Genomic DNA, 11,543 nt, shown 5'->3' on the forward strand with positions numbered 1-11,543 from the left:
TGGAAAGTCTATTGAAATCAACGAAGATAACCAATTCGTATAATGCTGGCCAAGGCAAAAAATATATGATAATCAACGAAGATAATCAATTTATGGCAATATAATTAAATCGTATTGTGCTTGCCAAGGCAAAAATATATGATAATCAATTCGATTTTAACTGGGAAACTAAGTTTTAGGAAGATTCAACCCATGCATGATTCTAATTTTCTTATCCTTGCGAACTTTAATACAATACTGAATGGGTTGTCACATCCAATGTACTGTATTGGTATGGTATGTATAAGTTTGTTTAGTTTTTGATTAGTTACTTAAAGAGGTCGTGTAGGATGGTTCAGCTAACAATTTTCATCTTATTTCTATTATTTGTTTAGACCTTTGTGGAGCTATGGTTGATGTAGGGGAGTTGCAACAACTTGAAGAACTAGGACCTGACGATATATTTAAGAATTGCATGTGTTTCTTGGTTGGCGATAAGAAATTAGAGTGTGCCCTAATTTTCATCTTCTTCTGCTTGTATGGTCACAGGATTCCTATGCCGGCAAATTGAAGTTAATCTTGGAGAGTCTATCAAACTTGAAGACTTTTTCGTTTACTTAGTATTCTATTTACATTTGTATTTTTGTTTTGGCTTTTAACATCTTGCTTAAAAACTATGATGATAAGTTTTATAATTATGCATCTTAATAAAAATGAACTTTTTAGTTATAAGAGAGTTTTTCTATTGTTTAAATATGCTTTTACCATTTTTGGGGAAAAGTATACGATGAAGTCGTACTTCATCAATCATACATTTTTGAAGTTTTCCTCCGTTGTTTTCTTCCTTTTCATGACAGGGAACGATCATAGAAAATGTAATGTTGTACGTCCAGCCCATTAAACTTAATCTTGGGCCTCCTTTCCTTTTGAACATAATTAAATTGAGCTACGTGTATTACAAGATTGAGCCTCCTTCCATTTGTCTTACTCTCTATGTTCCTAAATGTAAGATGTTTTACAGAATTTTGATGTTCCAATATATAAGATGTTTTCATTTTCCTAGATAACTTTTACTTTATTAAAAATTGTGTATCCAATCACATTTTAATATTCTATTTTATAATTGGTTGAATACCATTAATTTATAGTTTTAACGATATTTTTTAGACAAAAAGTAGTTTTCTTAATATATGTGTTTCTACGTAAACATCTTATATTTAGGAACATATGAGTATTATATTACATTTTTAGAGCCTTCAAAAATCTCAAATTTTTCTATACAATAAAACAAAATTAATTTAACAAAAAAAGACTACATAATAGTAAAATAAAAATGAGAAAATACTTTACTCATTTTGTATCATATCCATCTTTAATAAGTTTGCAACATGTTCTAATAAATAAAGGACAAAAATTGCAAATACATACTCTATTTTTGATTTCAAACATTAAATCACCGAGTAAATTCACTCCACGTAGGACGCGGGTTATTACCTAGTTGAGATGATGAAACAACACATCTTGAGAGAAAGAAGACAAATGTAGAGTTTGGAAAGGTGAAATCTGGGTTATGAAATATTTAGAAAAAAGTAATGGGTTTAATGTAAGAAACTAAAAGTTGCAAGGAAAAACAAAAGCTCAAACGCACATGAGGATTTATTGTTTTTGCAAACTTGAAGTAAAAAAAACAAGAAAAAATGGGAGGATGCCTGTCAGACAACCGTGCGACCACTCCGGAGAGGTCAGACCTAACCGGATAGCGATCCTCTACAGCGCAGAGAGTCCAAAGACAGTCATAGCCGTTAATCACACTCAGATCGCACGGTCATGATTCATCAACCAGGTTTAGAGGACTGTCTCCTTAGAAATCAAGGATACAGAGGTACGAGCCTATAGAACAGATCCTGTTCAAGTAAGGTCGTGACTTGTATCTTCTTCTCTTCTCTATATAAACAACACAGCTTCTCTCTGTGTGTTCCGATGTGGGAGGAATAAACAACTTCAAATGCCCTATACGCGACCCTTTCATATCTCAACACACTAATGCCTCTGATACGCCGTCGTTTAGTTATCTCAATGTCTGATGAAAGAAGCTGTGAAACAAAGGTTTATTTTCTTAATCAGAATCTCATTCTGCTTAAACCCTTTTCGATTAACGTTTCTTGGAAGTCTCTTCGGTTGTGGGGTAAGGTCTCGGTGGCTCTACGAGATTCTGGGTTGAGAAGATCAGCTCTCACTCAGGAAAAGTTTTCAAATTTTGTAAATGTAACAGAGAATTTGGTGAATCGCTTTTTGATATTGTGAAATGTTTTTCCTTCTATGTTGAATTTTTAGGATGTGTGGAACTTTTTTGAAATTGTTTGATGGGTTTCTATTAGACTTTTACGTTACTTGGTCGAAGTTTTGAATTGATGCAAAATAATGGGAGTACCAGATTTATCTGAAGACTCCTAACAGGGAGTAAGTGATGATTCTCCTCCCACGAGAACCAGGCTTGTTCTTTATGACTTCATTTGGCTCGGGATCATTACAGTAAATGGTATTTAGGAGACAACTGTCAATCTGAATCATGAAAAGAAACATGATTGGTACATAGAAACACAAAAAGCTAAAAAACTTGATAGTGAGATTTTGAGCATGTGAATTGAGGCTTAGTCAGGTTTTGGTACATGTGCATAAATCATTCACGACTTTAACGCAAAGACTTTTATTTATGTCTGTTTTCTTGGGTTGTGATTTGTGAACTATGTTTTCATTCCCTTACCGGTCTATTTGTCTTTTTTTTATCCGAATAGTACCAGCACATTTATAAAGCAAAACAGAAAACAAAACAATTCTTATGTTATGGGTTTGGCTTTTAAGATATAGTGATTTGTCTTTCTCAGAGTCACTCTCTGACTTAGCGGAAAAGGCGGGGAACTGTCCTTTGTATCACTTTCCCTTGGAGCTTGAGCCTGCGGTAGGACTCTCGGATATGGCAAGGCCTGATGTGTCCTGCTTCGTTCCTTTTTACCATAATTAGTCGAGCTGTTTCCACGAGCTCACCAACAAACATTTTTGCTATACCACTAATAACCGAAAGCCTAGGGTCGTCGTTGTTCATATTCTTAATCCCTGTTATACTCTCTAATAGCTTCTTCATGTTTGATTTATGAAGAGTAGATCTCCTGAAACATTCATATCTGCTCATTTGATCCTCTGTGAATTGCGATATAACGGCATGCATCTTGGCTACCTTCTTCTCACGATCACTAGCTTCAACAGTTGGGATTTGGGTGAGATCAACTTCCATATTGTCAGAGGTTTTAAGTTTCTTCACCTGACGGAGATGGCCAACATCTTCTTCACTGCCATCTACGCCTCTGCCACTGTCGGAAACAGGTGATTCTGGAGGAGATTCATCTCGCTCCTCCTCCTCCTCCTCCTCCTCCTCAATTGCTGCTTCAAAAGGATTTTTGTAACGTTTCATAAAAAAATACATTTATTTAATTAAATATATGGGACTCCATTATATACTCATGTTTGTCTTAGTAGAATAAGTTGGCTTTCCGATGTGGGACAACTTGTATATATAATATCTTGCTCGCCAAACAATAGACTTCACTTCTCAAACATACAACTGAAACTCAAATGTTCAAAGCTATCGATCAAACTATCAGAAACAGAGCATCCTCTTGTCGACCAAAGTACCTCTCTTTTGGATTAAGAACTGCTCTAAGCCAAGGTGCAGAGAACTCTGCTCTGTTTCTATATGCTTTTCTTTCCTTTTCTGTAAGGCCGGCCAATCGTTTTAATCGCAACAATGTATTAGTTTCTAAGCTAAACTGCAATTTATTACCCCAAAAAGAAAACAGAGTTTCTCTCAGAGAAAACATAGAGGTGGAACAACGTGTGCTTCCCATAGAGGGTTAAGAAACTATACAATAGTTAATCTATCATCACCAGTTCTATAGATTTTAAAGAGAAACAAACGAAATGGAAACATAATCTGAAGGATGGTGAATTCTGGTAGTTTGCGTGAATAAGCCTTACAAGACATATATCTCTGTGATGATGCAGGTTGAGTAACTCTGCTGAACTTGAATGGAACAAAGTTGTGGAACCTATTATGAGACTGTACACCGAGACTGTTCTGATGGATACACTATACAACTAAAAGGAAGTGCTATGGCGTGATAACATCAAGATGCTGACACAGACTTTGCTTCTTGTCAAGCCAAGGAACCTATTGGACCATCTAGAATAGGCTAACTTGGTTTGACAATATCAAATTACTGCTGCTGCTAATATCGTTGTCTATATGCGATTTGCGTTCTTTTGTGCTAAAAAAAACTATATCATAGTTAGAATACAGAGGGAGAAATAAAAAAAAACTCACAGGCTCATGAAATACATGATCATATCTGTAGCAATTTCTAAAGAGGAAAAATGAGTCACTGAATACAAAGTGGAATCTGGAACAAGCGCTCTCATGAATCATTATCAATTAAGAAACTATATCATAGCTAGAATACATAGACTCATGAATCATGATCAAAATGTGACACTGAATAGAAATGGAATCTGGAATATGTACAATGCTCTCGTGAATCATGATCTAAATGTGACACAGAATAGAAATGGAATCTGGAATAAGTACAACGCTCTCGTGAATCATAATGATTCTATATTTACCTCCGACCTCGCTTGATAACGCACAACACTTTATCCTTCATTGCTTCTTCGACAAGCCTATACTCTTCCATAATCCAGGTTCTCAACACTTGTTCTCCGTCCACAATATCAAAATATCTGCCTTTATCCTCTTCGTAAAACTTGAAAACCCTCTTGTAACCCATTACCTCACGGCTCATCGAGAAGATCGGATTATCCTCTTCCATGATCCTCCAGCGACCGCTTTCGCATCCATCGGTATAACCACACGCCTCTGTCCGGTTTGCGAAGATGCAGAGTCCAGATTCTGTAGACCTCTTATCTTCATGATCCACAAGCGTCGATGGATGCACGCAGTACACGTCGTTGGTAACGTAGCAAGGCCATTCGTTTCCACCAGAATCAAATATCACCTGCAGATAATATGCACCATCGTCTTGTGGATTGGCTAAACGGATTCCATAAGCTGTCAACGACTGTGTTGCAGGAAGCGGATCTGATGAGCACGAGAAATGCTTGGCTAGCAAGAAACTGATCTCGGTTTGGAACAAAAGCTGAATCTTGCAAACCACGTGATCTTGCTTAGGGTTCCACTTACTCGGGAGCCTGTACTGCTTCATCACCCATGTTCTCTTGTAACCTCTCGCTTTTGTTTCTCCGCAGAACTTGAGAATCTTCTTGAACCCTAGAATCTTCCCAGTATCCTCGTGTTTGATCAGTTTATCATGACCTATGATCCTCCAGCCACCAGAGTCGCATCCATCGGTTCTACCACAGGCTTCTGTTCTAGGTTAAACGAAGACGAAGAAAGGGTTCTCAGATTCGAATACCTCGCTTGGATTCTTGGTGAACACGTCTCTGTCTTCCATGAATTCTTCAGGCCATGATTCTCCGTTGTCGTTGATACTTTGCAGATAAATTGACATCATTTTCTCGTCAGTTGCTTTGCTGTGATCGTCTTTGATATCCGGATACTTGGCAGCCCGGATCTCCTCCATAGTGAAACTCAGTCGATCAATAGTTAAAAATACTATGGAGATGAAGGTATCTTTGAGAGAAGGAAACGCAAGAAGTAAGCAGATCAGAAGCTAAAAGAAGAATAGCTGTTTCTTGGAGACGAAGGGAACAAGAATAAGAAGAAAGAACGCGTGTTGATGGAGTTGCTTTTTCAGTTAGTTGCTACGGTTTCTTATATAGTTTCCCAATTGACTGATCTATCCTTGATTATCAGCATCAGTTTTAATACATACCTATTACTATTTTGTTTGCATACGTATATTTGTCCTATGTAGATACATTAAATGTATTTTAAAAAAAAAAACATTTGCACTATTTCGTTCTATTTCATACTTAACACATTAGTCTTGAACAGATACTAAATTTGACACGTATTTTTAAAATGTGGAATTAATTTTTGACTAATAAAAATGCTATTTAATAAAAATGATAAATTTTACATAATTTATGTATATTTTATTTCATTTTACATAATTTACATTAAATTTGCATACATAATTGTTTTAATTGACTTATAGGTGTGACAAATATCTGGATTTTGAAAAGAATCATGACATGTATTGTACAATAATATATTTAATATTTATGTTAAATTTAGCCGCATTATAACATGTGATGATAATTTTAACAAAATTAATATTTTTTTAATTTTAACAAAATAACAACTCTAAATTTTTATATATTACATTGATTTATAATATTTTTTTTTACTTTTAAGGAATAAAATAAATTTATATAAATATAATATTAAAATTAAATATGATAACTTGTTTATATTTAACTATAAAGATTTAAAATTGAAATGAAGATAATTCATTTTTTTTATAATTCATATGTTTAATAGATTTGATTAGTACTCCATCCTTTTCACAAGGCAATTTCTTCTTGAACTCTTTGAGAGAAAATTTCAATCGATCAAATTTGGTTAAAAAATCAAGATCGTCAACATACAATCAAATGATCAACTAGGTGACTCTAATCAACACATATACAAACAAACAGATCTGATGAAGGTTATATGGAAGGCGCCCCATGATTTTAAGCCTGGGTCTGATAGGCCATCGTGGTCAGTACTCAGATGCCCAACAAGAGTATGAAAGGGCTCAACCAAGATCATCAAAACCCTACCGGAATCAAGGTCACTTTTCATTAGCTCTGGCAACTAGTTGGCAAGGTCAAAGCCCATGTTAACGATGATGGTTGCGTCCAATTCTACTTTGATACAGAGCACCATCTTTTATTGGTTCAGGAGAAGCAGCCGTGCACATACCGTTGTTGGATTGTAGCTCTTGATCGATGGAGAAACAGAGGATATCCAACTTTTCTAAAACATATCCCTTTCTGCATAAGAATCTACAATCTTCCCAACCCCTATCATTGTCATGGGATAGTTAGGAGTATTGGTTCAAAACTTGGTCAGGTGGATGAGATTTCAATCATCGAACCAACAACTACTAAGGAACTGAAGTCTGGGTAAAATCCAGCTCGATGTTGATGATTTAATCACACTCAATCACACTCACTCAAGTGGTAGAAGTATTGAAAACAAAGACCCAGTTGAGCTTGAAACATGAGTGTGTAAAGAACAATCTCAGTTGCATTAGAGACAATATGAGTTGATGGATATTGACACCAATCCTTATATGTCAGTTCAAGAGAGAAATGCTGCGATAGAGGAGTACATCACTATAAGGGAAGCTGGAGAATCCCTTGAAATAGCAGGCCTAATGCACAATCATCAAAGAAATTGGGCAAGGAAGCACAACAACAAAGATAAGATGAAGCTATCCCAGTTTAAGTAGAGCAACAAGTGGTTCCATCCAATGCTCATGCAGATCAAGGAACCAAAATAAATATCTCATAAGATGCTGAAGAGGAAGAATCAACATCTTCAAAACGTCATGAGACAGTCCCATGAAGCTTTTGCATTAGAATTCTGAAGGGTTAGGAAACCCCTTGACAATACCACATGTAAAGGATATTAGAAAATGTCATAACCCTGATATCATGATTCTCATAGAAACTAAGAATGCAAATAGTTTAGTGAAGAACTTATAGCTAAGGATTAGGTTATCATGAATCGTTTGTAGTGACAGCTTGTAGAAGTAGTGGTGTATCAACATTTTTTCGAATGATAGGATTAAGATACATTTTTTGGATAATCCTACTCTATATTGTACAAATATGCCAGTTGACAATAGTACAAAATATTTTTTTGGTTGTCTTATATTATATGAAAATCCTATTGGAAAACTTAGACAAAATCAGTTGCATCTGTTAATGAGTTCAAAATATGTAGTTTTTTTTTTTGTTGCAGAATATGCCTAGAGGTTGATGATTGGAGACTTTAATGATATCAAGTGCAATTCAGAAAATAAGGAGAATTTACAAATGTCAGTCACTTCCTTTAATCTATTTAGTCAAATGCTTGATGTCCTAGATCTACAAGGTGTTAAAATCATAGGAGGCAAATACACTTGGGTAGGTAAAAGATCAAAGTATATGATCATGTCTAGAATTGATAAAGCTATTGCATACTCACTAGGTCAGTATCTGAAAGAGGTTAGGAAGGCAATCTCTGCAATGAATCCAGTTAAATCATCAGGACCTGATGAGATGACTGCTGGTTTCTATCGTCAACATTGGGAAACCATCAAATCAGGTGTTATTTCTCATGTTAAGTTATTTTTGAGCAAACATATCTAGATCATAGAATAAACCATATTCATATCTGCTTACTTCTACGAATAGAAAACCCAATAACCATCAAAGATTACAGACCCATTAGTTTGGCCAGTGTTACATATAAACTTGGGACAATGAGTGTAATATACCCAACCAAGACTCAAATTGGCCAAATATCCATGGCTTTGGATAACCCAAAAAGATTAATATTTTGACATTGCAGGGACGAAAATGCCCCTAATTTATTAAATACAGATTCGGCGGTAATAAGAGGTGTGTGTCAGACTGCAGAATGGGTAAGGCGATGGGTGACATGACAGACAACAGACTGCTGGATAAAACAGTAAAGCTCAATTCAAGATTACGTTAACGATAAAATATTATATAGCAGCTAATATGATGTGTTACATATCCAATATATATTAACAATTAACTTTGTTGTTGCCAAACGTTACTTAACTTGCACAGCGTGTAACTCTAGAATTTAGCCGGTATATATTATGTTAGCTGAAAATTAATTTGTGGTCAAATTATAATTAGTATTAGTGTAATGTGTAACATGTAAGGCATAGTAGTATATATCATCTAATATGTATGGGATAACATATCAAAAGATGTATATATAAAAATAGTATTAGACGCTGACGACGAACAATACACCATGTACTTTGATAGTTTGCATAAAGTGATCTAAATATATTTATGTCTACTTCAATTTTTAGATGTCTAAATATATGTGTATTGTGTTGGAGTATTGAATGCTAACCCTTAATATTAGAAGTTATAAATTATATTAACGTAGTTGAATGCTAACAGATGAGTCATGCGTAGTTGAAATTAGAATGCTAAATGTTCATATTAGAAATTATAAATTATATTAACGTCAAAACTTACTAATTAACTATAACATTAGTAAGTAAGTGGTATTGTAATCGTCCATCTGTTCAAATTTACCGATAAAAAATATTAGAGAAAATTTTATAATTAATGATTATCCATATTGTTAACAAATACAAAGAAATTTAGATTTGAAATTTTATAAAAACAATTTCTCTTAAACAAATACATAAACTGCAAAAAAATTCTGAATAACAGCCGATCCGATAAAAACTTGGTTTCTCAACATAAAGACGTCGCCGTCAATCTTCTTTCAGAATCTTTCAGCCGTCACCAATTACGGTTCCAGAAAATTAAGAAACACCTAACAAAACTTGTACAAGATAAGAAATAATGTATCAGATAACAACTTATTAATCCACACCAAGTATCAACCCATTTGCCAGCTAACAAACTAAGTATCAAAAATATACAAGCACACAAGCTATTTATTCAACTATGTATCATCTACACAAACCATGTGTCAATGAATGTCAAGTCTCTTATAATATCATACAAACCAATTCTCAATTCTTTGGTATCAAATTATGTATCGGCTAACAATACATGTACCAAGTAACAAATCGTTTATTGGATAACAACCAGCTTATCAGCTAATAAATCAAGTATCAAATGATATACGAGCTAGCAAACCATTTATCAGCTAAACAAATCATGTACCAGTTAGCGTCATGTCTTTTGTAACATCATGTTAAACAGTTATGAGTTCTTCGGTATCAAACTATGTGTCAGCTAATGATATATGGTGTTTTTAGCACCATTCTATAATGATATATGGTATCAAACTATGTGTCAGCTAATCATGAGTTCTTCGGTATCAAACTATGTGTCAGCTAACAAAACATGTAAGAAGTCATTTATTATATAAAAATAATTTATAATACAACATATAAACTCACAAGAATACCAAAGATCTGAAAAAACAGAAGATCCGCAAGAACATTTTGAAATTAATCAGAAGAAAGTGTTGAAATTAATAATCTCAAGCAACTTTCACCTACACGACCAAACAAAACTCCTTAGGCAAAACAATCAAACAAATTAAATAAATTTGATAGAACAAGAAAAATAAGTTAGAATCTAACTTAGTAAAAATTATTTTAAATTGTCAGATGCAGAAAATAATAAGAAAAGACAGTGTAAGAAAGATTCAAAATCGAGGACGGTGAGAGACTGATCTTCACTTTAGCAACAGTGTTTTCTTATTCTTCGCCGTCACAAGTTTTTTATTTGGATCCATCTTTGTCAAACTCTTGTGTATTTGAAGATGGATGAGAAAAAAATGATTAATCAATGTAATGTGAAACTGATTCATAACGTTTGAAATGAAAAGAGAGGAGAGAAAAACTGATACACAAGTGGTGCTATTTTATTTTTTTTTTGAGAAATCCTCGAAACATTGTATTGTACAATGAGTAGACTGGTGTCTTCTGCCAGAATATAGATATTCTACATAATGTAGGGGAGGTAGTTCATGGGGATAAAACAGTCATAAAAAAATGGACTCATTACTTGAGGGCATACAACAAATATGATGTCCATTTGGATGTATTCACACCGATTCCTGTATAAACTTATCTCTAAAATATTGGCTGAATGCTTAAAACCTTGGTTACATAATATAATTTCTAAAAATCAGTTTGTCTTTATACCAGGAAGACTTATAACATATAATGTACTTATTATTGCACATGAAATGATGCATTCTCTGGTCTCTACATACGAAAAACATTAAGAACAAATTTATAACTCTCAAAAAGGTCATAATTAAGAACTTTACGAGACGTTAGTCTTATAAAAACTAGTCCGAAGACCAAAAGAAACTCTTAATCAAACTAACTAAGAAGCATCCTAACTTAGGAGGGATATGGAAGATTAAACACCCATCAAAGAAAAGTCGAAAACTAAAAAGGCCCACTAAAACAAATTCCTTAATATATTATTACTTCTTATGAAAACGGATCTTACTTTAATTTCTCTTATCATTCTAAAACATGTTGATTTGGTAAATAAACAAAGAAATATACATTTGGTAAATATATTTGCTGCTGAATGGTGATCGCGCGTGGAGATTAAGTTGACACGTAATCTGGAAAGTTGTTAAGATATTTAATTCTTTTTTTTTCTGTTTTATTATTTTAAACTATATATTTATCTTAAACTATATTTGAAGTTGTTGAAGTTGTTAAGATGTTTAAATATTTAAGATGTTTAATTTTTAAAAATTGATTAGTCGTCAGGTGACTCGTGGTTTATAGTAAGTATATAAAGGATTCTTGGAGTTCTCCCAGGTAAACCTAAACCCAAAATAT

The 11,543-nt window shown here is 33.9% G+C and overlaps 2 protein-coding genes and 1 non-coding gene across 3 annotated transcripts; all 3 read right to left on the bottom strand.

Moving 5' to 3' along the window:
* Nucleotides 1-1,685: 1,685 nt before the first annotated feature.
* Nucleotides 1,686-1,901, bottom strand: LOC125581206. The gene has a single exon (XR_007318913.1). It is a non-coding gene; the product is annotated as a small nucleolar RNA U3 (small nucleolar RNA).
* Nucleotides 1,902-2,441: 540 nt separating this feature from the next.
* Nucleotides 2,442-4,261, bottom strand: LOC125580957 (transcription initiation factor TFIID subunit 11-like). The gene has a single exon (XM_048746278.1). It carries the CDS (start codon nucleotides 3,458-3,460, stop codon nucleotides 2,879-2,881), a length of 582 nt encoding a protein of 193 aa, XP_048602235.1. The 5' UTR covers nucleotides 3,461-4,261; the 3' UTR covers nucleotides 2,442-2,878.
* Nucleotides 4,262-4,649: 388 nt separating this feature from the next.
* Nucleotides 4,650-5,630, bottom strand: LOC125579942. The gene is made up of 2 exons (XM_048743854.1): nucleotides 5,485-5,630; nucleotides 4,650-5,418 (listed from the first exon to the last, which is right to left on the bottom strand). The coding sequence occupies exons 1-2, from the start codon at nucleotides 5,628-5,630 to the stop codon at nucleotides 4,650-4,652; spliced, it is 915 nt and encodes a 304-aa protein (XP_048599811.1).
* Nucleotides 5,631-11,543: the final 5,913 nt, after the last annotated feature.

The sequence above is a fragment of the Brassica napus genome, chromosome C1 (genome assembly GCF_020379485.1).
Source record: "Brassica napus cultivar Da-Ae chromosome C1, Da-Ae, whole genome shotgun sequence".
Lineage (NCBI taxonomy): Eukaryota > Viridiplantae > Streptophyta > Magnoliopsida > Brassicales > Brassicaceae > Brassica > Brassica napus.

Excerpts from the sequence above, each read along its gene's own strand:
- LOC125580957 (XM_048746278.1), bottom strand. The coding sequence starts at position 3,460 with ATGTATTTTTTTATGAAACGTTACAAAAATCCTTTTGAAGCAGCAATT.
- LOC125579942 (XM_048743854.1), bottom strand. The coding sequence starts at position 5,630 with ATGGAGGAGATCCGGGCTGCCAAGTATCCGGATATCAAAGACGATCAC. Across the intron at positions 5,419-5,484 it reads TTCATGGAAGACAGAGACGT|AACAGAAGCCTGTGGTAGAA; the intron begins GTTCACCAAGAA and ends CGTTTAACCTAG.